Source organism: Egretta garzetta, unplaced genomic scaffold (genome assembly GCF_000687185.1).
Source record: "Egretta garzetta isolate BGI_Z169 unplaced genomic scaffold, ASM68718v1 scaffold787, whole genome shotgun sequence".
In the NCBI taxonomy this organism is placed as follows: domain Eukaryota; kingdom Metazoa; phylum Chordata; class Aves; order Pelecaniformes; family Ardeidae; genus Egretta; species Egretta garzetta.
Genome location: NW_009260266.1, coordinates 270,295 through 294,569, shown reverse-complemented (window position 1 = coordinate 294,569; position 24,275 = coordinate 270,295). Strand labels below are relative to the sequence as shown.

Sequence of the window (24,275 nt, the reverse complement as noted above, 5' to 3'; positions counted from 1 at the left end):
CAAATCTGCATTTTAAGACCTGTGCTCATATTTGATACTTTGGTCATGATATGCACGTTTTACTTTGGTATAGAGCCAGGGCATCAGTGACTCTTCTCTCCCAACGTACTTTGCCTGTTTTAACTGTAAAGATTTTCCAGCTCTGGGCTGTCATGAGAAGGGAATTTGATCACCACGTTCATCAGTGCGTGACAGATGAAGAGTATTTCTGTATGCATCTTACACCTTTTTACCCTTCCCACTTTCTTTCCATACTATAATTAATTTCTCTCTTCAGTTAAAAACACCTCAAGAGTAGATATTGATCTTCAGAATTATTTGAGTGGGTAGAAGCTGCTTATTAAACATAAAATGCGATATTAAGTTATCTGTCATGTGACAAGTGTGCTGGCTACAGGCATCAGAATGCAATGAAGTTGGAAACGAACAGTATTTTTTCCACATACCGTAAACTCAGCGCAGGTTTTTCAGCAGTTCAGTTTTGAAAATGGAAGATTAGTTCCAGTATGACTAAATTTTATATTTACTGAGGAAATTGCTGTTCCAATAAATTGCTATCAAGTATGCCTTATTTCTGATTTTCTTTTAGATATTTAGCTGGTTATTCTGCCTCTTAAATTGCTCTAGATGTTAAAAGTATTCATATACCTTAAAGCTAATCTTAACAGTTTTTGAGGGTACAATATAAAATACAGAAATAACACAATGAAATAAGATAGCTTGTTAATGATGCTGTGAGACAGACTCTTCCCAGTTACTTTTGTCTGAAGTCAGCATGTCTTCATGTACAATGTCTCATGTTTTGCAAGTACAGTATCTCCTGCCTTGGCCTGCCTGTATAGTTTAAAACCCTGTATAAATTACTAATATTTATTTTTTTAACCCTGGATGTGAAAATTGAGTAAACATGATTCAGTAGAAAGTTCTAGCTGTTTGTTTGTTTTAAGAAACCTTTTTCTTTCTATGAAAATATCAAAGCCTTGTATTGTGCACTGATTTCTTGTAGCAGCTGCACAGCACCACGAGAAGTTTTGTCGTGTACTGTAAGATACACAAGTCATTGTTCTGCATTGTTAGTTCTTACTTTGAAGTTCTCATTTATTGTTTACATCCTTCTCCCCCTTCCTCGCTTCCTCCCTCCCTCCCCCATATATTCATAGACCTGGAAAAAAATCTGGCAAGCAAACAAGTACTGTTTTGTCAAATATCCCTCCCCAAAAAATCTCTGATGGATGTTAAAACTTCAAGATGCCACCTCTGGCCTAAGGGTGATCCCTGTAATGAAGACAAGTGAACAGTGATCAGTAGTTCAAAGCTATCTCTGAACTACAGCCTCAGATGAGTATTGTCAGTCTGCTTACCAATTCACTTTACATCAGGTATTTAAATATTCCTACAAGTTCTTGTAAACAGGGGCAAGATGAATCCTTGTCTTCTGTCACAAGGAAAAACTGTGATAGCGCCTTTATTTTGCCAAAGGTTTATGACAGTTATTGTTTAAATTTTCATAGCACCTGACCTGTGCCCTGAGAATATAGGACAGTGATACGATGAAACCCCATTCTCAGGTAACTATTTGCTGGTTTTGGTGGTGGTTTGGTTTTTTAAATTGGGAAGAAAGTGTGACTAGGCACATAAAAGCAGTTCTGTTGATACCGCCCTCCATGGCTTTAAATAACAGGGACAGCACAGATGTTTGACATCAGTAATGTTTACATGGCCTTAGGGTTTAATTGCCTCATACTCTTTGTAAGGAGAATAAACAATGACAGAAATCCAAAGGAATGATGTTCAGGCAACAGCAAGGGCTGCATTTCAGACATAGTTGCAAACTTCTCAGCTATAGCTAAATATCTACACCTTTTTTTTTTTCTTTGTCTGAATGGTAACATGCCATAAATTTCATGTTCTCTGCTGCCTCTTAAATGGTAATAAAAAGTATTAAAACTGATGAGCATGAGCACAAGTAATTGCTTCTAACAAGGTGAATGACTTTTCTAAGTTGTTTTTATCCATTTTCGCTAAAACTTATCAAGGTCTTTGGTACCATTGTAGCTTATTTTGTTTCTCAATATGTGTTTAATAAATAAAGTAAAGCTGAAGTGCAAAGGGCACTTTATAGAAGAGTAGCCCATAAACTTCCAAAGCGCTATTCCACAGGAAATTGAGACTAACTTAGCAAATGAGGTTTGACATTTGGTAACTACAGATATGCGGTTGACTCAGTTTGGTATGGTTTTAATTTAAAAGATACTCCTTTATTGAAATTAGTATTTAATAACGTGTTTAAACTTTGAAATGGAAGGGGAGAAGTCACTCCCAGTTGGGAAGCGATGAGTCCATTTACTGCAACCCCAGCCTTAATGAGATCACTTTTTAAAATGTGTTTACATGACTCAATTTTTTATCTACGTATGCAGTGAGATTGGAAGTCCACCTTACACAAAGGGTGGGTCAAAAAGCAGATTTATAAATGAAACCAGCAATCCAAGCCTTGCTATAGGATGCTCTTTTGTTGTCTTTACGCTTTCTGGCTTTTCCAGCAGTTTTCCACAGAAGAAATTCTGCGTGCATGATTTTTAAACCAATCTATCTTTATTTTTACAGCAAATGCTCAAATTAACACTTCCAGAAGTTGTGGTGGGGATATGTGTGTGTCTTGGAACTATGGACAGTTATAAAAATTAAATGTTGATAGAGATTATTTTATTTGATTTTACTTTTTACCAGTTGCTCGTTACAAATATAGCTTACCTCTTAAGACTAGCTGAAAACTCCATGTGCACACCAGCTATGGAATTTCAAACACTTTAATGTGGGGCTCCTCACATTTATTTATATAGTAGGACCTGAAGGGACAAAATTGTGTAAGTTGTGGACAAAGTAGACATGGCAGGAAAACTTCTGGGGTGCTGTAACTTCAGAATTTCATTAAGTTTGTAAAAGTTGAGGACCTTGAGTGCTTTTGAAGGTTTCAGCTGACGAGTTGGTTTTGGGGATTTTTCAAGTAAGAAATTTTTTTTAATAAATAAATAAATAATAAATAAATTGTCTTTAGTATTTGAAGAAAAAGCAATCTTATTTTGTTATTACAGCGTTTGCCTTCATTAAGATCTGACTTCTGTATCTTGGGCACATTTTTCACATTTGTTTGGTTGCAACTAGCTCTCCCTTTTGGAAAGTAGTCCCAAAATCTGTGGAATTCTAAGGGACGCCTGTTCTACTGGAAGCAGCATAATGAATTAATGGGCTAAAACTGATGAGAGGTAGTGCAAGTGCAGGAATGGTGTGAAGTGGAAGATTAATGACAAGAGGAGTGAGCCAGCTTCAAGTACGGGGATTTCCACTGTCAACCTGTGGGAAAGCAGACACGCGGCTGAGAGCAACCACCACCACTTGAGGGTCTATGTCCATCTTTGATACAGGACGAATTTTAGAGTTTGATTTATTTTTATGTTCTTTCAACCTAGAGAATAGCAAAACGTAGACCGGATCTCAGCTGATGCAAACTGCTGAGGGTTAATTTACATCAGCCAAGACCTTCTCACTATGTTAATGAGTTCTAAATGTAATGTGTTTGTGCAGATTGAACAGCTCTGTGAGTGCAATAGCGATACATCGGTAATTCATCAGCTTTTAATGTAATTCAAGGAGATTGGAGTCTCTTTCATGTTTAGTTCCTACTATTTGTGTTTTTACAAGACCTTCATATTTATTTATGGAATGTTCACAAACTGTCTGTCTGGAAGTGGATTACTGTGCTCTTTTTTTTAAAAATCAACACTTATTTATCACCCAGTACTAAGATTTTCTTCTATAATGTCACTTTGTTGGAGAGATATATGCATATATTTCTTTTCTTATATACATATGCGTATATTTCATGAATAGAACATGCATTTTTATCATGATGCTTATTTTTGGATGATAAAAGAGATGGCTGACAGCTGAGAATCCTATTTATTTTCTGTGGATTAATTGTCAATCTAACTTCCCCCCCCGGTAATTCGCATGAAACTGTACCTATTTGGTCTTGGGGGTAGGTAGCCTCTTCATGTGCGCAGTAATAAGCAGGCGTATACGTTGGGTATCAGTGGATGTGGAGTCCGGAAATCAAAAGAATTTGCTGCTCTTGCTTCTTCTGTTTCCAGATCTTGAGGCATATTCTATATTTACTGCACAGCATTTTGCATTTTCAAGTTGACTTGGATTTTTGTAGCTCGTGTTTTCAAGTCACAGTAATGTAGTGATGTTTTCAAGTCACAATAAACAGAAACATGTACCACAAAGTAATCATATAAAAGAAATGAATAATTTGCAGCGTGTTTATTGTTTGTATATGTTAGATAGAGCTTCTGCTTGAATGACTACTTTTGATAAGTCAAAGGAATAAAAATGAAGGCAGAATGCATAATGCTTGTTGGTTACCTTGGAGTTTGCCAGCTGAGAGTATTTGAAGTCAGGTTCTTAGCTGAGCTAAATGCAAATTTGAGAACTGAAAGTAGCTGGATGGTGATGGGAGTCCAGTGTCCAGCTCCAAGGCAGGTGGACCTCAGCACCATGGGCTCTTAGAACATCCAAAAGGCAAATACAATTTTTTCTGTTGGCAACAGACTGCTTAAAGTCATCTTCTGGTGAGATGTTGGTCCTTGCGCTCCAGTGCTTGTGGTCTGCCCTTTCTAAAGTGAGGGGGTCATTGGAAGCTGTCGCTCTGGGGAAGCATTTCTGTCCATGTGGCTTCTGAACAGTAGAAATGATTAAATGTAGACACGGAATAGCCTGAACCTGAACTCGAGGTGTCACTTTTGGTTTTTAGAAAACTCTAAGAAACACAAAACACCTATCACATTGGCAGGGTCCTGAAGAGTCTTTAATGGCGTAGTGAAAAACATGCAAGATACTTAAAAAAATACTTTAAAGATGAAAACTTAAACTATAAATAAGCAGCAATGTGTTATTGTGTTGGAAGGGTTCAAGTACACTACTTTGAACAAACACAAGCAGGAAATGTATTTTAGCAATCAAATTCAGCAGCAATATCCTTAATCCCACTCTAACCTTTAAAAGGAAATGTGTTTATAATGTGAAATCTATGAATAATAGAAAACAAACAAAAATAAACACGCATCTGGGCTAAAGGACATTCTTTGTGTAAATGTAACACCTGCCTAAAGAATAAAAGCAAGTTTACCGTTCTTGGTATATTAACAGGAATATTAAAAGTTTTGCTCGTAAGTGTTTATTTAAATAAAGGATGATAACTTTTTCTGGGCAGTAGCAGTTGTTTTTATTGCCAAGTAAAACATCTTACAAATTCATTTTCTAAATAAATATTTTTGGTTGAGATCTTTTGTCACAGTCTTATCAAATAAATATGAAAATACTGAGAAACTGAATAGAGATTTTTCGTAGGATTTATTTGTTAGTGACTTCCCTTTGCCTTTTCAAAGACATAAATGAATAATTTAAAAGTTGTACAAAGGTCATTAGTGTCCTTTATTCTTTATTTTAATTAAGTTCTATATCTGTTCTATTTTACTTTTAAAGCTGGACATGAAAATGAAAATAGCAGAAGGTAAATTTCATGAAGAAAAACTTAAATTACAGCAGAAGCATGATACTGATGTTCAAAAGGTAAGAAGTGTTTGTATTTTTTTTTCCAAAGACCGTACATAAAACAAAATAATAGAGAATCTGATTATAATAATTTGCAGCTGTACTTCTTCACAATTGCAATTAATGTTCCTTTAAAGTAAGACTGTAGGTAACAGTTTGCATGAGCTGATAGGAATGCAGAATATTCTATGATAACAAACTTAGGAAGGGAAAAAGGCTTACGGAAAGCAGATGGAAATATGAGATGATTTGGTTGGTTGGTTGGTTGAACGTGACAACCTATTTTGGCAGCCTAACAGCTTCTATGGATTCATATGCTGATGAAATCTTAAACTCAAGAGTTTATCTTTTAGAGAGAAAGCACTTGTATTGGACAAGAATGTGAACAAAAATACTTAAAACAATTAAAACTTTACGCACAAAATGCAAAAAATAACAGTAGGAAAGTCTGCAAGGATGCCACATGTTCCTACTAATACAGCCGTAGTGCTTGTTCTCAAGTCTCTGTGTTGACGCCATATCTCAAAGCGTAGGCTGGTCCATAAGCAGTTTGTTATTTATGGTATCGTGTTGTTAATGCTGTATGTGGCTTTGAGTTTCGTCACAGCAGTAAAATGACACCAGATACAGGTCCTTTGGGTTAAGTTGGATTTGTCTGTATTGTGTTGGATAACACCACTTCTGGGAAGATTACAAAAGATTATCAAAGACCATACTGTTACTTTTAATACCATGTTTTAAACACGTGGGGTCAAATTCTGTGAGGTCCTAAGTGCCTTCTGAAGCGCTCTGATCCCAGGAACGTACGGGGAGTTAAATGCTCAGCTTCAGGATCGTGATCCTACTGTAAGCTTTGCCTTACTGAGCACCTCTGTTTTGTTTCTTAAGACTGAGTCACAGCCTTGGAGGAAGTTGGTTGACACAACGCTGTGACACATCAAAGCCCCCTGAAAGGATGTTAATATTTGGTCAGGTGCATATTTGGCTCATCTGTTCTCAAAGTCGGCAAGCATAACCAGCTAGTAAAGCTGAGAGTCTAAAGGAAACAGCTTTGTGGGAAGAAGAAATAGTTTAAATGCTTTCTCATCCCTTGAGTTGTCATCCTTTTCGAACTGATGTTAGAATTCTGTCTTTTGAAGTTATTTAATAACGTTGGATATTTTAGAAAAGGTTAAATGGTGTCGTATTAATCTTTAAAGACACAAAACATTTAATGCAGATGGAGCAATGTTGTTTTAAGATGAAAGCTTCTGTTTGATGAGAGATTTGGGGCACTGTTATAAAATTTCTGTGACTTTAATGTTTATCTTAAACATGAAGTTTAAATTAAACTACTGTCTCAAAGTGTGCAAATATTTGAGCATTTTTTTCCCAAAATCAGCATATGCAGAAATGTAAATGTAGTTACATCTCCTGTACTTGCTTTATTCCAATCCATTGTTTCTTGGAATACGTGCAAAGACTTGCAGCTGGTGAAGTCCAAGAGTGCAATGAAGTTCACCAGCGATGTAAATATTTCTTAAACCTGTTGAGAATTTTAGATGTTTTTAAGTAGTATTAGGCAACATAAATATGAAAAGGGAAACAAATCATAGAATCGTTTAGGTTCTAAAAGACCTTTAAGATCATCAAGTCCAACCATTAACCTAACACTGCCATCCCACCCTTTCTATTTGCAGCAGTAGCACCATGAAACTTCCAAACTCAACAAAAGCAACATTGGATTTGCCAATGTTTAAAAGAAAACAAAAAGACTCCCCTAAAACATGAAACTCCTTTTACATTTCTCTAAATCAATTCTTTGTTTATGACTTGGCAGTCTTCGCTGTGAAAATTACTGAGATTTAATCACTTAGTCCTGCACGACCTAAACACTTCTTGAAGGCACCTCCTTTGACAGAGATTGCTGGACATTATTTTGCGCACTGGTTGTAGTTTTGGTTTTTTGGACTTCTGTTAAAGTATTGTGAATTTTCCCTTATTTTGGATAGAAAGAATGATGAAATAGAGGTATTGAAGTCCCTCTACAAAACCAAACAAAATGAAGCCGAGGAGACGATTAGAAAACTGGAGAAAAAAGGTGATTTTTATATTCACAGTTGTTGGTTTCTGCATGGTGGTATTGCACTGCATCCTTCTTGTGGCTACGGGTTTACGTGTTCCTTCTAGGTGCAGATGTACCTTTCCTCTTCGTTTGACCTAATTTTTTTTCCTTTAGATTTTGAGCAGCTTGTTTGGTTGTCTTTGCTGTCCAGTTTCCAAACTAAACAAGTGTGATCTTGTTATATTTAATACTTACAGGTTTTCTGAGAGTCACCAAAAAAAGTTTCTTTGACGATACCAAAGTATTTTGACCACTTATTTCAAACTTTTTGGAATCTCTGGCTCAAGGTTAATTTATTTATACATTCAGTACATTTTAATCAAACCACAAGATATTATTTATTTAAAACTGTTGCGGCAAGAGGTTTCGAACATGAGTAGTAGTCTTGAATATGTCATAAGTACAAAACTTGGCCTGAGTGTGGCTTGTCAGCAGTTTTTGAATGTTAGTTGCTTTTAGAATTCCTTGGAGTTCATTTACACTGTGGACTAAACCGCAATGTAAAATCATACACAAGTTTGGTAACCTCCATACAAAAAAGGAGAGAGTTCCATGTATGTTATTTCCTGCTCCTTGGCAAAGTAAATTGTCTAGCCAGGGATCTGGTGCTTCTGTTGGTGGGCTGGTGGTTGCGCTCAGCTGTAATGGGTTGCGTTCGAGTCGCCTGCACTCTTGCCAGATAGTGAAAATCATCAGCCACTTCTGAAAAGTGAATATATACCTGCTTTTTTTCCCACAAAATTTGTCAGACTGTGAATTTGTGATGCAATCACTTGCAATTCAAGTTGGGGAACTTAGTTTCCTTGTATATCTTGGGCATTCAACCTTCACAAGAACCTTCTCTCCTAAGGATGCACATACAACCAGGTTAAAAATGTCTCTTTTCTTTAGGTTACAAAATTTTGTTGATGTATATTTACTGCTTCAGTAAGGAAAACTCACTATGAAATATTGTCTAAATAAAGTAGAGAAGAGAGAACACCTTGCAATATTTTAGTGACACAGAATCTAAATGCTAAATTTTAAAGCAGCACATGCATTAAGTATTTTTAAGAGCCAAAACTCATCAGAAGCCCAGGTCAATTGGAAAACTGATGTAATCTGATTGCATCTGTTGCCAACACTGAAAAATCCCAAAGGTCTCTCTTGAATGGTTGTTTATTTTCCCATTTTTGACAGTTCAGACCCTTGTTCGTGAGTCACAAGTCGTCAGAGAAGCAAAAGAGAAGCAGATTCTGGAGTTAAAGAGGATGTGTGAGCAAAGCAGTGATTCTCTGAACAATGAGTGGGAGAAAAGGGTAATAAGTAATACTTGCTTTCTGTGAAAGACTCCTACAATGTGTATCTGGGATAATACTCTTTGTCACTTAAAAAAAAAAAAAAAAAGGAATATATTACTTTTAGTGATATTTTCTTATACTGTTTTTATTTTTTTTCTGGAGTAATCTTGCAAGAATCTCTTTGCTGATGCTTGCACACCCGCCCCCGCCCAGCTGGTCACTCTGTTCCTGGGCTCCAGCCGGCCCTCTTGGCAAGTCTCGGGATGTATTAGGGAAGTGTTTATTTCTGGTTGACCTGACATGGAATTTTAATCTCGGTAAACCTGCTGCTACCTGCTACCACGGTGATGCCTTTGAACTGTGATTTTTGCATTGGGTCATGAATTCTTCAATGTATTTTTATTTATTGTTAGACTCAAGACAGCAGCAAAGCCGAGAGAAAAGCATGTTTATTGCAAGACAGCTTCACCTTTGCCCAGATGATTGTCAGGATTTGTCTTGCTTACCCCTCTCAGGAGAGGGAGGGTCATAAAAAGGGCAAAACCACCTCCTTTCGTAGACAAAGTATGCTGTTTAATTTAATTTTTTTTTTTACAGTCCTGCATCTGGAAGTGATGTTGGTTTTAAAGCCTGTCTTGTAAGAGATAAATCATAAATCTTGTCCTTTGTGCTTAAGACCTCAAGGCTTCCATGTTAGGTGGGTTTTTTTGTTTAGTGTTGTTCTCAGCCCAAGGTCATCCCGCTCTTCGCAGTTACCTAGCAAGTGCTGTTGCTCCAGCTGTAACTGTCCTCGGCGATGCCAGTGTGCAAACAAGGCAAAATTAAAATAATAATACTAATTTTAACTCAGTAAAGTTATAGAAGTGAAATCAGAGCATGTATCTTATCGAAAAATGTGGATAGTGGGAAGTATGACGGAAATATAGTAAATGTTAACAGTACAATATTTTTATAACTTCATATACTACTTCCATCTGTGTATTTTTAACTTTGAATAGATGCAGGCTATTTGAATGGGAGTTGCTGACAATAATGCCAATAGTACTATAGTCTGTCGTACAGGAGGTAGAGACATTCCAGAATTTTTTGCTTTTATTTATACCTTATGCACCTGGAGATTAAACATTTATTTATTAATTGACTTATTTTCCCAAATTATTTTTAAAAGGACCTCAAATCCAGCAAATCTTCTGAACACCACAGTATATACAGGATACTTACAATAAAAATAATTTACCAGCATTCTTATCTTTTGGATGAACAAATTTTGTTACTGCACATGGTTGAAGTCTGTCAACCATGTCCAGATTCAAAGACACCTCCATGATTTTGCTAGTGTATACGTTGGAGAGATCGATACTTGTGCAAATTAACTTGATTTTAGCAATGTGCTTAGAACGATGCTTTTATTTCATAAATTGCAGCTTTCTCCTTCAGCCGTGAAATGACTTTGTTAGAAACTTGAGAAATACCTGATAGCTGTTACACAGCCAACACACCAAACAAGTTTTGTATGCTGATTTGACGTTAGTCTTTACTGTTGTACAGAGAGAAAATTTAAATTTGAAGCTGCTTAACTAGAAAGGGAGGCCACTGGTGTTTAGAATATAAATCAAGGGCTGGTAACGATACAAACAATCCTTTTAGTAGACAAGTTAGATAGTCAAGGCTCTCCAGCTTCCTACAAATTGAGAGGCAGATAAACCGGTGGTGTAAGTATCTGGACAGAGTATGAGTGTTTCTGTTACAGAAATTCATGAATTTTGTGCACCAGTCGTTGGTGTTCAGCTTAAATGTGTAAACAAATAGACTAGCAGAGAATGGAGAAGATAACGTAGGTGTTTTAGTGTCGTGTATGGATAAGTTATGCCATCTCTATATTTTTAAATGATTTCTACTTCTAAATTACCACTTCATAGAGTCATAGTAGGCCTGTTTAGTGAGACAATGATCTAGTTTTGTTATAGAGGACAGAAACAAGGCCTGTGCTCCTCAGTTACAGTGTTTATTTGCTATATATAATATATATAATAATACTTATTAATGCTAGTTTTATATGCCATTTATTATTTGGTAACATTTTTGTGGTGCAGCTTCACAATGCTGTGGCTGAGATGGAGAAGGAGAAGTTTAATATTCGGAAGAAGCATACAGAAGGTATGCAGGAACTGCTTGAGGACACCAATGCTCGTCTTAGCAAAATGGAGGAAGATTATTTGGAACAGATAAAGTCAACTGTAAGTCTTTTGTAAATATGTCACGACAGCAAGTGTCTCTTGCAGTGTTTAAATTTCATGCATTTGTGCAAAAGTGTACATGAATACTGTGGGGCTGAGAAATCGTTGTGATAGTGCAATGCAGTTGTCCTGTCTTGGGAGTTCAACCAAGGATTTTTTCCCCCGGATAAAATTCATCAAAGTACAGCCCTTCAATGAATATTACGCAGATATATATTTGTCTTGCAGGACTCTTTTGAGCATTTCTTACTGTTTTTGATTCCGGTCAGCAGAACTTTTATCTCTGTAGGTTTGTAGACTGTAAGAAAAGATTTATATAGTACACCTATTTTCATAGATACATGTGACTTTTTCCCCACCTCCTCTTTGAATGATCAAATGCTTCTGTTAGATTAAAGATCAAATAAAAAGGATTTTTAAAATAATTACTGTAGTATTCTAATTTATTGCATTTCTTTCCTAGAATAATTAGAAACATGTAAGCAGGTGTAATCTGGATTTTGTGCCTGCTATATAAATGATGTAAAAAGCAGAAAATTAACAAGTATCTTCAAGAAAGCATCCTACACTTTTTTTATCAGGCTGAGGTGTGAAGAAAATTGAATGAGTGAAAAGACAATGTCAAACAAAATTTATTCCTTTATTAATGAATGTTGAATTTAAAAATTAGCATTCAGGTCATGTCATAGGTAACAGTAAATACAGAGAAAAATGGACACAGTCTGTCAGCAAGATTGAATTTAAGAACCATCAAAACTAGACAGATCTTGCTGAGCAGCTTCTGATTTAATAATTAAACAAGGTAGAGTTCAAGGCAGGGCTTAAGATGAAAGACTAGACTGTCACTGGAAATTAGTTTTCTTTTTTCCCCTCTTTCTTTCTCCTGATTTTTGTGGGGGTTTTGTTGGTATTTCAGAGTTTCCTTGCTCATAGTTTCATGTTGTCAAGAATGCCATTGCTGTTAGCAAGTGAGATTGGCTAACAGCAATCTAATACCATGGAACTGATGAGTAGGGTTTTGTGCAGTGAACAAGTATGAACTTCCTTGAGGGATGGGGGGCTCGGGAGGTAATGATGATATTTGGCAATATGTTAAGCACGGATCTTCTTGTGTGTGTGCGTGTGGGGGGGTGTTCTTTTAAAAAAAAACAAAAAACCCCCCCCAAAAAAACCAAAACCAAAACCCAAAAAAACCCAACAAACAAAAAAACCCCCCAAAAAACTGGCCCAAGCAAACAAACCCTGCTCCCCCCTACTGTGCAGCTGCCTTTGTGTTGATGGAAAAGTTTGCTGTGCTATGTTCATGAAATATCTTAAGCCACTTGAGAAAGTTCAGGTGACCAGCCTGGCCGTCTGAGGCTCTTGCGTTGCTCCAGGCTCACTTAACAATTCTGTGACAGTTGGGGCACGGGCTTGAGATGGCAGATGTTTGAGTTTTGATTTTACTTTAACAGAGGGTGAAAATACTCTTCCACTTCCCTCATCTTCAGACCTTTGTTAATATAAAAATAACTACGATACGTACATCCTGGAGGGACAGCTGCATCTTATTTTTTGACTCCAGCCTCCTGAGGAATTTTTCTCTCATTTCCGTGCATATTAACATTAATTCTAGGGAAGAACAGGAAGTAGTACAATAGTCTCATGCTACCTGCCTGTTCTCATTCTGCTCGGTTTAAAAATTTATATTAGGAGTTGAAGTTGTTGGAAAAAGATACAACTTTTGAGAGATATTTGTAATTTGTTGAAAAGAAATCACTGCAATTAAGCAAATGATATGGAGAAATGGATTAGGGAAACATACACCAGCAGAGACTTGAGGAATGAGCTCTCAGTCCTGATACGGATTTGCTGTATTCCTGGGCACAATGCTTTCCTTCTCTGTGTGCCTTCTTTTTCCAGTAATAAAACGGAGATTGTATACTTACCTTACAAGATGATTGGTGAATTATTTAGTTAAATATTTGGTAATTGATTTGAAACACAACTAGATAGCTCTCACACTTACGTAGCATTTGTATTGTAATCGTTCCTCTTAATCCTCCAAAACCATAGCAGATATTACTGTATCTTGTTGTTTACATCCTTGGATGTGGGTATGCCAGACTGTGCACATAAAAGGCAGTTGTTGAAAATCCATAATTCTCATGGGAAAGCTACAGATTTCACTGGATGCTATATAGTTTAATATGTTTTCTAGCTGACTTTTATAGTTGCTCCTCACCATAACGATCAGTAAAATCTTTATATATAGGGTTTTTTTCCCCCAATACTTTTTCCCACATGAAGTTGTACCTATAGTTAATGATAACGCACTTGTTGGTTAATGGGAGGCCTGAAAATCCTTTACATGTATTACCATCCATTATAGTTCTTCATAGAACTATCTGTCTTCCCTCCCATTTTAAAAGATTTGTAGTTTAGAAATCAGTTGCACATGTTGTTTTGCTTAGGGGAGAAGGCACATTACTTTGGCAGGGGGTGTGGGGGGATGTTTTATCCATATTTTGAAAAGGTATTTATTTTTTTTATATGACATAGAATTTACTGTCATGATTGATGACAGCCTTGTGTTGTAACTCTTGTGTCTCTGGACCACCGAAGAACCTTGTTGCTCTAGGCTACTGAATAACAACAGGGGTATACCCTAATTTATTCCGGTGTTTTCTCAACAATGACCTATTCTTTTAGAACCAGACGGTCAAAAAACTGGAGGCTCGTGTCCAGCAGTTGACTGTTGAAGCTGAAAACAGTAATTTACAGCGTCAAAAATTATCTCAGGAAAAGACTGATACAGAACAACGTTACCAAGCAATATGCTCTGAACTTCAGGAAATGAAAACAAGGTAATTAAATAGTGATTGCTGGTTTTAACATTGAAGAATATGGAATTTCCAAACCCAAACATTATTATTTCAAGAACTCAATGAATGGTAATGACAATTTTCTAATGCCAATTAAAATGTAGTAATTAATATAAAACTCATTTTGGAACTGACCCAAATGACCATCATAAGAAGTACGTTCTCTTTCCACTATTTATAAGCATTTTGTTCTGTTACAATGAGCACGTGGTACAGGCGGGCTTGCATGCTCTGTAGAATTGATACTGGGCAGGGAAGATGCCAAAATATGAAAGCAATTTCCATAATCTGTTTGCTTACTACTTGTAGGCACAGCTCACTTCAGAAAGACAAGGACCGTATTATACAGGAATATGAGGAGAACATTCAGCAACTACAAAGTAAATATGATGTTGAAATAAATTTTATAAAGCAGGAACATGCTCTCTCTGCAGCTAAGGTATGCTTCCACATGTAATAGGCATTAAAATACTTATTTTTTTAAGTGGTCACCTCAATGTAAATGTAATGCTTATTAATAAATCCAAGGAACTGTTCAGTGCGTAAGTTTAAAAAAAATTGTGATTTTTTTTTTTTTTTCCCATTACCAAATTTGACTGAAAAATCATCTGAAGGTGACTGATAATTTGGGGTGTGTGTGTGTATGTGTACGTCCAGGTGGTACTTCCATGCTGACTCAGATTGGGTACAATTAACATGCTGATTTCGTTTGTGCTTCTGTGAAAATTCTGGATACCAGATGACCTCAGCACACTTAGACTTACTGTTTTCATAAGGCTCTTCAACGAGGGAAAATATTTTTTCCAGAAATAAACTCTTGCAGGCTTCTTAAAAATTATTTCTTAAAGATATTAAATTCTACAAGCATCCATTCCATCCAAAATGTAATAATTCTGGTTTGTTTCTGTAAAAACATCTATCAGGTCGATATCTACCGATATACATAGGTAGATATATAGTATATATTTAATACAATTTTCAAGTTAAAGAGTTGTAGACAAGGCTCATGTTTTCAATGCCATCTGCTAATTCCTAGACTCATAGGACAAATGGGGTCTTTTGCATTTATTTACTGGAATTCTGGGAGCTTTGATGATACTTCATTCCATGTAATTTGCAAGGTATTTTTCTTCCTTTCAGTTGTTAGTGCCAAGGTTTTTTTATTAATAGGGTTTTTTTTCGTTGTGTTGTTTACATTTCTAAGTTCACCAGAGGGATAGAAGTGGTGTATCCGGAGCTGTAAACTCATACAGGTTATTTTCTCAAGTTGCTAATTTTTGCCAGTCCAGGCACCTTTGCGAAATAAATTGAAAAACGCAAAAGATGTATTTGTGGAGGTAATGAGGAATGCAACACAAAAATTCCTTTTCCTGTTCAATCCCTACAGGCATCTGATGCGATTGAAGAATTACAGCACAGTGTGTCTCTATTAAAACAACAGCTACAAGATTCAGAGCATCAAAAACAGCAACAGCTGAGGGTGAGCCCTGAATTTCTTACTCAAGAATGGCCAGCCCTTTTTACTTTCTCCAGTGATTTGAATGTTTAGATAGCCATGCTAAAATGCCCTTATATATAACATGCATCTTTGTATGTATTTTATTCATAAGAATATGTAAAGTGTCACCTTATGCTTAAAGGTTGATTTAAAAAGTATGACTGAAAGAGATCACTATATGGGTAAGAGCAGAATTTTCACGGGAACTTTTTGACTGCTGTAATACACATGTTAAACCAGTATAAACATGTATCAGTGGCCTACAGAGAAGCATGTCAAAGAATTATGGGCATCCTTTTCTTTTCCTAAACTGCAAATGTTCTTAAGTAATTTTCAAAATTCTGTTTATTTTTGTTGCTATTTAACAGTTCAGTTCAATATTCCATCTTCCTATAGATATTTATATTAATTCTCCTATCTCCGGATAATGAGTTCCACCCCTGTATCATGTATGGGTCCTGTTTGAGTTTTGGCATTTATTTTTCCTCCTATGTCTTTCATTTCACAGTTGATGTGGTACAGAACGGCATTTTTATAGCTTAGGAGAACAGGTTGATTTTTCTCTTTAGAAAAGATGAATCATGTCTTTTGGGGTAGTTTTGTTATGTTTGGATATTTTTGCTGTTGGTTGAATTTTTTTTCATGTCAAAGAATTTCTTTTAATGATGATATAAAGTGGATTTTTAATTTTTATGGGCTGTTCTATATAATAGCCAACGTGTGTGTGTTTAATGACTGCTTTGAAATGAAAGAAAAATGTGATTTGTCTATTTAGAATACACGTCTTCCTTTGCAGGACCAAGAACACAAGCTTCAACAGGACAAGCTTCACTTGGAGCGTGTATATGAAAAGCAGGTAATGCTTTCAGGAAAATACACAATCTTATGCACAATTCCAGTTTTGTTGTATACAGAAGCTAAAGGTTTACATTCTGAAATCCCTAAAGAAGCAAATTTTGGAATCCAAGCATTTCACATGGGTTAGAAAAATAATTGGACAAATTCAAGGGAGATTAATTTACAGCTATTTAAGTACAGAGACACCATCTCTGATTCTAGGTACGCTTCATCTTAAAGCACTTTGCAAATGCTGTGTACTCTTTTAGACTTTAAACATCAATAGGTTTCAAATTAAACTTCCAGTTTAGCGATGTTATATGTTCAACTCATACAGTGTTTAGTAGGAGGGTGCATTAGATGCCTATTGAATTGAAAGGATGTGCTATTCAAATATGTCACTTCCAAATGTGGCAAATTTATAACATAAAATAATGTGTTGTGATTGTAACTACTTGTCACTTGGTAATAGTATTTGCAACAGGAATTGTAGTGAGTTTTTGATTTGAGTTAGCGCTTTCTGCTGACTTGAAGTCGCATCCTTTTTCGTTCTGAGATATGGTTTGGTCTAATCCTAGCCTACATTTGTCTTCTTAGACAAGTCATGGTTTTTATCATGCTGGCCTCAAGAAAAGCCTAGGATTGGAATAATATTGCAGGTCAAAATAAAAATATATTAGTGTAATTTGGGGATCTTCTAGCTCTTGAAGTACAGTGGACATTGGTTTATTGCAAATGCATCGCTTCCTCTGCAGATAAGTACAGATTAAATGTAGCTGGTAGTGTTTCCAGGCACCAAGTCCAAATGCCATCAAATGGCTCACATCTGTGCTGTGAAACTTTGCAATTCTGGACAGTAGGGTGGATGCAGCCATGTTGCCTTTCTGCAGTGGTGCCTGTCCCGTGTGAGTCCTGAATGAGGTTTGCGGACCATTTGGGAGACTGCTACTTAGCATGGGCTAAGAGCATGTCAGCAGTCACTCTACACCAGTAAACTCAGATACTGAAGTTGTGACTCCGTACCAGTAAACAAGAAAGTAGGCCCTTTATTTTTGATAGGTAACTTTACAACAACTTGCCTATTCATAAATGTCAATGTAACTGTGGTTTTGAAATCAAATCTTGGAGAAAGGAGGGGAAAAAATACATGTGAACAATGTATGGATATAAATCCATAAAATAATATAGATTGGCCCATAAAGTACTAAAACAAGCTTGCCTTCAAGGAAAGGAATCATGAAGTCTGTGGTGCAATCTGTTCACTTAAGAACCTACCCATTATCTAATAATCTTTATTAGTCTACAGTGGCTATTGCCTGCTAGGATATTTAAACATCAAACAAATAATAGGTAGTAACCCTAAATGTCACTGTTTGATTAAATGTGCTTATCTGCTGAATCAGGAACCAGTTAGGCTAAATGGTTTTACAAGCAAAGGAAGCACCTGCTTTTTATAAATAATCTACTGCTTGTTTTCCAAACATTCAACTAAGCGTAAGTACAGTGACAGAATATTCCTGAGAGCCATTTTTGAGCCAGCTGTTAAATATATATCTCATTTTACCAGGTTTGGCAATACCTTCTTTACTCTCTGGTAGACAGGCCATCGGTTTGGAGGCTCTTTCAAACCTCCTAATTATTCAGACTTCCAGGTAGTAAACACCAACATGGAACTTCTTATAGGAGAGAATCCCTAAATTTGTTTCTACATTGGACTATACTCTTATGCTTCTGACTATACACTTAGTAAAACAGGTTTTCCTTTACTGTAGTGACTTAATAGCATGTTACATTGCAAATGATTGTAGGTGAATAAAGGATTTCCTGTGCTCCCCATCCGGTGAAGAAAAGCCTGCTTAGTGTGTCACATTGCCTCATTGTTACTTGAGTAACCCTAAAAGCAAAACAAACTCTTGTGTCACATTGCCTCATTGTTACTTGAGCAACCCTAAAAGCAAAACTAACTCTTGTGCTTAATCTGCCTTTGGCAAAAAATAGTATGAAAACCCATGGTTTGGACCGTGCCTGGGTGATTGCCAAATTCTGAAGCTGCTTTCCTCTCTTGATCCAGAAGTACCAGAGAAAAGAATTCTTCATAAATACATCTATTCCTGGTTGGTGAATTTAGGAAGCAGGAGTCAGATTTTGTTCAATGGTTTTTGTGCCTATGTTGCTTTACAGGGAGAGAAGCGATTTCTCAGATTGCTCGGATATGTTCCTTGTGAGGTCTTGAAAGTTGCCGTTTTCATTCTGCATTGATTAAATACTAATAGGAATTAAAATAGTATTTCAAATTTAAATGGTAACTAAAATATACTGGAAAAAAGACAAACATTTAGAGGAGAATTAAAGGGCCTCAAACTTTTGTAACTGAGTATTTTTAGAATATTTATCTAAGAGATCTGTTTGTTTCAATTTTGTGTGCAAATGTCTTAGAATATGTGCGTGTAGATACTGCCTGGTGTAACAGCAGTTACATGGAGGAGAATTGCTTGCAAATGCACAGTTTGCTTGGGGAAATGGGAAGGAAGAGGGATAAGCAGTGTGGCTGAGCGAAGGAAAATGGAGAGAGGTGTGGGACCCTGTGGTGTTAGACAGTAGTGATCCTCTGCTGGGTACTGAGGTCATGTTTAGTGACATGGAAGGTTTTTATACCGCAAGATTCTTCAAAGTGAACACATAACTAATGCTGATCTAAGCAAGAGATGATGGGGAAGAGATAGGAAGATGACAGGGGCAGCTCTTTTCTGTTGTGCAAGGATGCAGAGGCTTTCGGGTGGCGCTAGGATTGATGTCTTGCCACAGCCCTTGGAGTGACAGATGACTTATCCTTCTGGATTCACACTGTATTATAAGCAACATGTGGTCACAGTTTACTGTGGAATAGTAATTGTTAGTGAAGACACTCAGTCACTTTAGAGGTGTCCATGTGCTTTTTGTGGGTTTGTTAGGTGTACACTTGTACAAGGGTGCCATACTCCCGCAGTTCCAAATGGCATTTTTAATGTCTGGATGCAAAATGGAAAAATGACAAGTTTTATACAACGATTCATCTGAGAGAGTTGGGCTTGTTTATCCTGAAGAAGAGAAGACTGAGAGGGGATCTAATCAACATGTACAAATATCTCAGGGGAGGGTGTCACGAGGACGGAGCCAGACTCTTCCCAGTGGTGCCCAGCGACAGAACAAGGGGCAATGGGCACAAACTGAAACAGAAGAGGTTTCAGTTGAATGTGAGGAAGAACTTCTTGACTTTGAGGGTGCCCGAGCCCTGGCCCAGGCTGCCTAGGGGGGCTGTGGAGTCTCCTTCTCTGGGAGATATTCAAAGCCCGCCTGGACGATGTCCTGTGTAACGTGCTCTAGGTGACCCTGTTTGAGCAGGGGGGTTGGACTGGGTGAGCTCCTGAGGTCCCTTCCAACCCTTGCCATTCTGTGATTCTGTGATTCAAGCACTCTGGTTTGATTTTGCTGGGTCAGGAGTTCACTGGTAATAAACCACTTTTTTCTCAAAGTTTTACTTTTCTTAGGACTATCTACCCTCAGCTAGTTCATCTCTGAGTACGTATTATTTTAAAGTAATGGTATCTACTATCATTATGTTTGCTATTTTTATTGTAAGAATTGATAAAAAGTAGATCACTTTGACTGGGTTTTCACAACTTGGTAAGTAGGAACTGCACCCTAGAGAATACGTGTCATTATTTTAGGCAGATTTCTATATGCTTTCCTGTATTTATCTAAAGAAAATCTAGTTCCTTTTTATGTAATTACTGATATTTCTTTATTCTAGAGAATAATACTAATTTTGAGAAGAAAAATAGCTCTTTTGGCTATATTCTCATACTTCATCTCTCTGCTAGTCCTTATTCTTGCATTTTATGTAATTTTAGAAATATATAGATACTGTCTACATCAGTGCAAAAGAAATATGCAAAACAAATAGTTTTTATGATTTAAAATAACTTTTTTTAATCAGACTTTGTTTTAGCTAAAATATGGTATTTTTTTTTCCTTCAAATGGTAGATTTATAGCATCCAGAATGATCTTGATAAAGAAAGAGGGGATGCTCAGAAGAAAATTCGCAGACTGGAAGAGACTTTGAAGTAAGTGAATATGGAATAACAGTTGAACCATGCCCAATTTTTTTAGTCAAATTTTTTAAATAAACTTATGCTTTGTCTCATCTAACTGCCTTCCTATAACTTGTCTGGGTTATCTTCCCATTGCAAAGCTGCATCTTCAGGGTCCTAGTCAGCCATAAAAATTTAAAAAGTAGAATAAGAGCCAAGCCACTCAATGTGTTGCCTTTCAAGTGGTAGAGTAAAACAGAATTGAAGTTAGTGGTGTCAGCTGGTCTTGCCCTGTCAAATAAATGAAACAGGCTTCAATTTAGACTGGATACAATAGGCAAATATTCCAAACTAAAGACTAGTTGCTTTGGACAATTTTAGAAGAAGGGATAAACTTGAAAGATGTATTTATTTATTTAAATTATGTTTTAACTTGATTTAGTGTATGATGTTTGTGATTAGTTTTTTTTAATACCCATAAATTACAACCCTACTGTGGATTTTTCCTCTTTGATACCACACCTTTTTGTGCGAATACTTGTTTTTCAAATGTAGCTAAGGCTCAGAGAAATTGTCTGCAGCAAACAGAAGACACTTTTCATTAACTAACCTGGAACAGCTTTTTTGCTGACCTCGTACATTAAAAAACTAATCGGGACGCCCCGAATTTGATGTTTTCTGAGCGGAGGAGTGGTTTACATACAGCCGATGCGCACATGACAAGATTGACTCTTGTTATCCTGCTTCCATTTTTGATTATGTAAAATATTATTTCCATATGTTTATCCAGTTTAAATTCAAAGCTATGGAAATAATTTCTAGGGAAAACAGATTATTCTAAAACAAACCAGAAGCTGTTTGCTAAAACTACTCAGTTAAATGTTACCATGTATCTTATCTAGGCTGATAGCGGCATTGTGAAGATACTTTTATTCAATAAAAGTCACTGGGCTGAAGTCTGTATTCCTTTATTTCTATAATCTCTTAAGTATTTGGCATAAATAGAGACTATCTTAAATCACTATAGGCATTAATAAAAATTGTAGCTTTTAATCTTTAAATTCTTTACACTGACTATTATTTATAATTTTGGGAAGATTGAATTGTTATCAACTAAATGTAATCTTTTAGTATTTTAACGTCTGATTCATTGATAATCTTGTTGCATTAATTATCTTTCATGGCTTTCAAATAACGTGCACGTTTGCACTTATGGTATTAAAATAAGTCTGGCTTTACAGTCCCCTGGTGGCTCAGAATTTCTTCCCCATGTGGGTGCTCTCAGTGCTGAATAAACTCGGTAGTGCTCCACTTCAGGCAAGTGTTTGCAAAGTGGGTTAGTGAGCTGTGGATTTTGAAGTTACTTTTCAGTTACCAGCACAGTGCTGAGAAGCTCCATAGATAGCTGAGGAGGTCCTCATTTATTTCAGGTATTCTCTAGCTATCATTAAGCTTAGGTTTAATGTTTGGGTTAGAGTAAGGATTTGAAAGACTGAAGTTTTCAAGAGCCCAGTTGACTGGTGGATGCTTCAGGGCCCACAAATTAAGGTGATGCTGGCAGAGGCCAGTCCCAACCTTGTGCTTTGTGCGAGTGGGCCCTCTTGCTAAAACTGAGATGGGTCAGCCGCTGGGACCCGAGAGCCCGGAACGCTGCATGACAGGTTAAGACTTTCCTTTTTTTCCCGTGCAGCAAGTGATTAATACCTGTTCCTCGTTATCAAAGTGTCTTCTAATAGAAACTACCTCCACTCATATGTAGAGTACTTTTCCCATGTCTCTTCCATGTCCTATGACTCCTGTTGTGCTTTTTTTTAATTTTATTTTTTTGATTCAGGGTGTTGAGAATAATGTAATGATTTCTAATATTAAATGATATATCACTCTCCTAATTTAAAATGGAAAATGTTTTAATTTTAGAGATAGCTTACTCTTTAATAATGAATCTATACTGCTGTTCTTTTGGTTGTTTTATACCAGTGATTTGGGGTTAATTTTAAGATTAGTAATGTAATTAGTAATGCTAATAAGTAATTATTTTGTAATTGAATAGAAATAAAAATTAGCTTTCATCCTTGTTTTTGTCTGGATGGAAACAGAAGTTGGCAGAATCATCGGGGTGGATTTGTGCTCCTAAAGATTAAAAATACCGTATTTACAGACAGACAGTGCCCTAGTCTAAGCCCAGCATACATTCTGCTGGCCGGTTCTTTCAGATTTCAACTCTGGTGCAAAACCTCTGTGTCTTGCATCTGTACATTCCTAATCACGGATGTGTTGGTGCCTGTGAGCGCTAAGAACAAATTCACATGCCCAGGATAGAGGAACTGCTAATCCTGAGGATGAATTTCTGAAAACCAAGCAATTAATTTAGTACCAATGTTTCTGGACAATGTTAAGACTCTACATGTATGTGTTTATATATGATATGTGTGTATGTAATATGTCACAAGCAGTAATAATTTTGTGTCAGAAATGGATGGCATCCTTATGGCTTTTTTTCTTCCCATTGCTACAAAAGTTCGTCCTTTTAACAGTCTCTTGCTATTAACATGTATCCACAAGATCTAATGTTTTATGTGAAAATGCTTTATTTTTCTGTATTGCTTTGACTATTTGTGGAATCAAATTAAGTAATTACAGTCCAAGGCAGACACAGTAAATCTTTAGAAGACAACCTTATCTTCCTGGAGATGGGTGAAAATACAGTTCACCATCTTCAATAGAAACGATGCCTTGTGGAATTGCAGCTCAGAACCCAGTAGGTGCATCAGTGATTTCTCATAAGCTACTTTGATCTGAATGCACTTTGATTCTGAAATGGCCACAGGATTATATCTTGAGTAGCGAGTCAGCTGCAAAGACAGAGAAAGGGAAGTGGCAGGCATTTTAGTGGTTTTTTTTTTTATTATTATTATTTTTATTTTTCCAGTGGTGTGACAGCAAACAGTGCTACTGCAGTTTCAAACGTATCCACATAGATGCATAATGAAAGCAATTTGAGACATTGTGTGGAATAGTAAAATCCACATTTCTAAAAAATCTTTCACTTCAAATAAATGCTGTTGCCAGAGTTTTAATACTGAATATGAGTTTACATAGTTTCTGGAAGGTGTTTTTTATTCTTCTGAATTTCTAAATCTTTTGCAAAAGAATTGCTCTAACACTCATGACTCTTGGCAGTGACTTGTAGATATAAAATTTATATTTAGTTTAGCAATGCATGGCATAGGCCTTGCCTAGTACCAAAAGTGACTATAGGCAGTGCTCCAAGGATTTTTCTAGAATGTCATTTAAACTGCATTTCTATAATAACAAAATATTCTTAAAAAGCTTCTGTGTAATTACTTGGGGGGAAAGGTTGTTTCTCTAATCCCTTTAGTTTGGTTGCATAAAATATGTCATGAGAGTGGGTTACAAAGAGGCTAAATCTCTGTGGTTCTTATCTCTTTTATTTTAAGTAGAGGAATAGGAAATAAAGAGGTAGAGTTATATTACAATTTGTCACGCTACAGACTGAGTTGAATACAACAGCAAAAAAAAAATTAAGAAAAAAATCTGTATCCATTTGTTGCTGAAGAAATGACATGGAAGAGAAAGAAAAGGTCTTGCTGAGTTTATATGGTACTGGCGTCCAGAGTAGCTCTCAACATGATCTGTTGTGTCTTCTGTGAAATTTGGATACCTATTTATTAAAAATATTTATTTTGCCTCTGCTGATATTTTAATATCCAATTATTTAATAATTCTCATTTACCTAGCCTGTAGGGA

The 24,275-nt window shown here is 36.4% G+C and overlaps 1 protein-coding gene across 1 annotated transcript in view; it reads left to right on the top strand.

Moving 5' to 3' along the window:
- The window catches only part of CEP112 (centrosomal protein 112), a 176,772-nt gene that overhangs the window by 29,905 nt on the left and 122,592 nt on the right, over positions 1-24,275 (top strand). Inside the window, exons 9-17 of the mRNA XM_035897706.1 lie at positions 5,548-5,634; positions 7,597-7,696; positions 8,900-9,018; positions 11,094-11,237; positions 13,929-14,083; positions 14,411-14,540; positions 15,489-15,581; positions 16,396-16,455; positions 20,461-20,540. Of these exons, the coding sequence (XP_035753599.1) occupies positions 5,548-5,634; positions 7,597-7,696; positions 8,900-9,018; positions 11,094-11,237; positions 13,929-14,083; positions 14,411-14,540; positions 15,489-15,581; positions 16,396-16,455; positions 20,461-20,540 (968 nt within the window). The remainder of the gene's footprint in view (positions 1-5,547; positions 5,635-7,596; positions 7,697-8,899; positions 9,019-11,093; positions 11,238-13,928; positions 14,084-14,410; positions 14,541-15,488; positions 15,582-16,395; positions 16,456-20,460; positions 20,541-24,275) is intronic.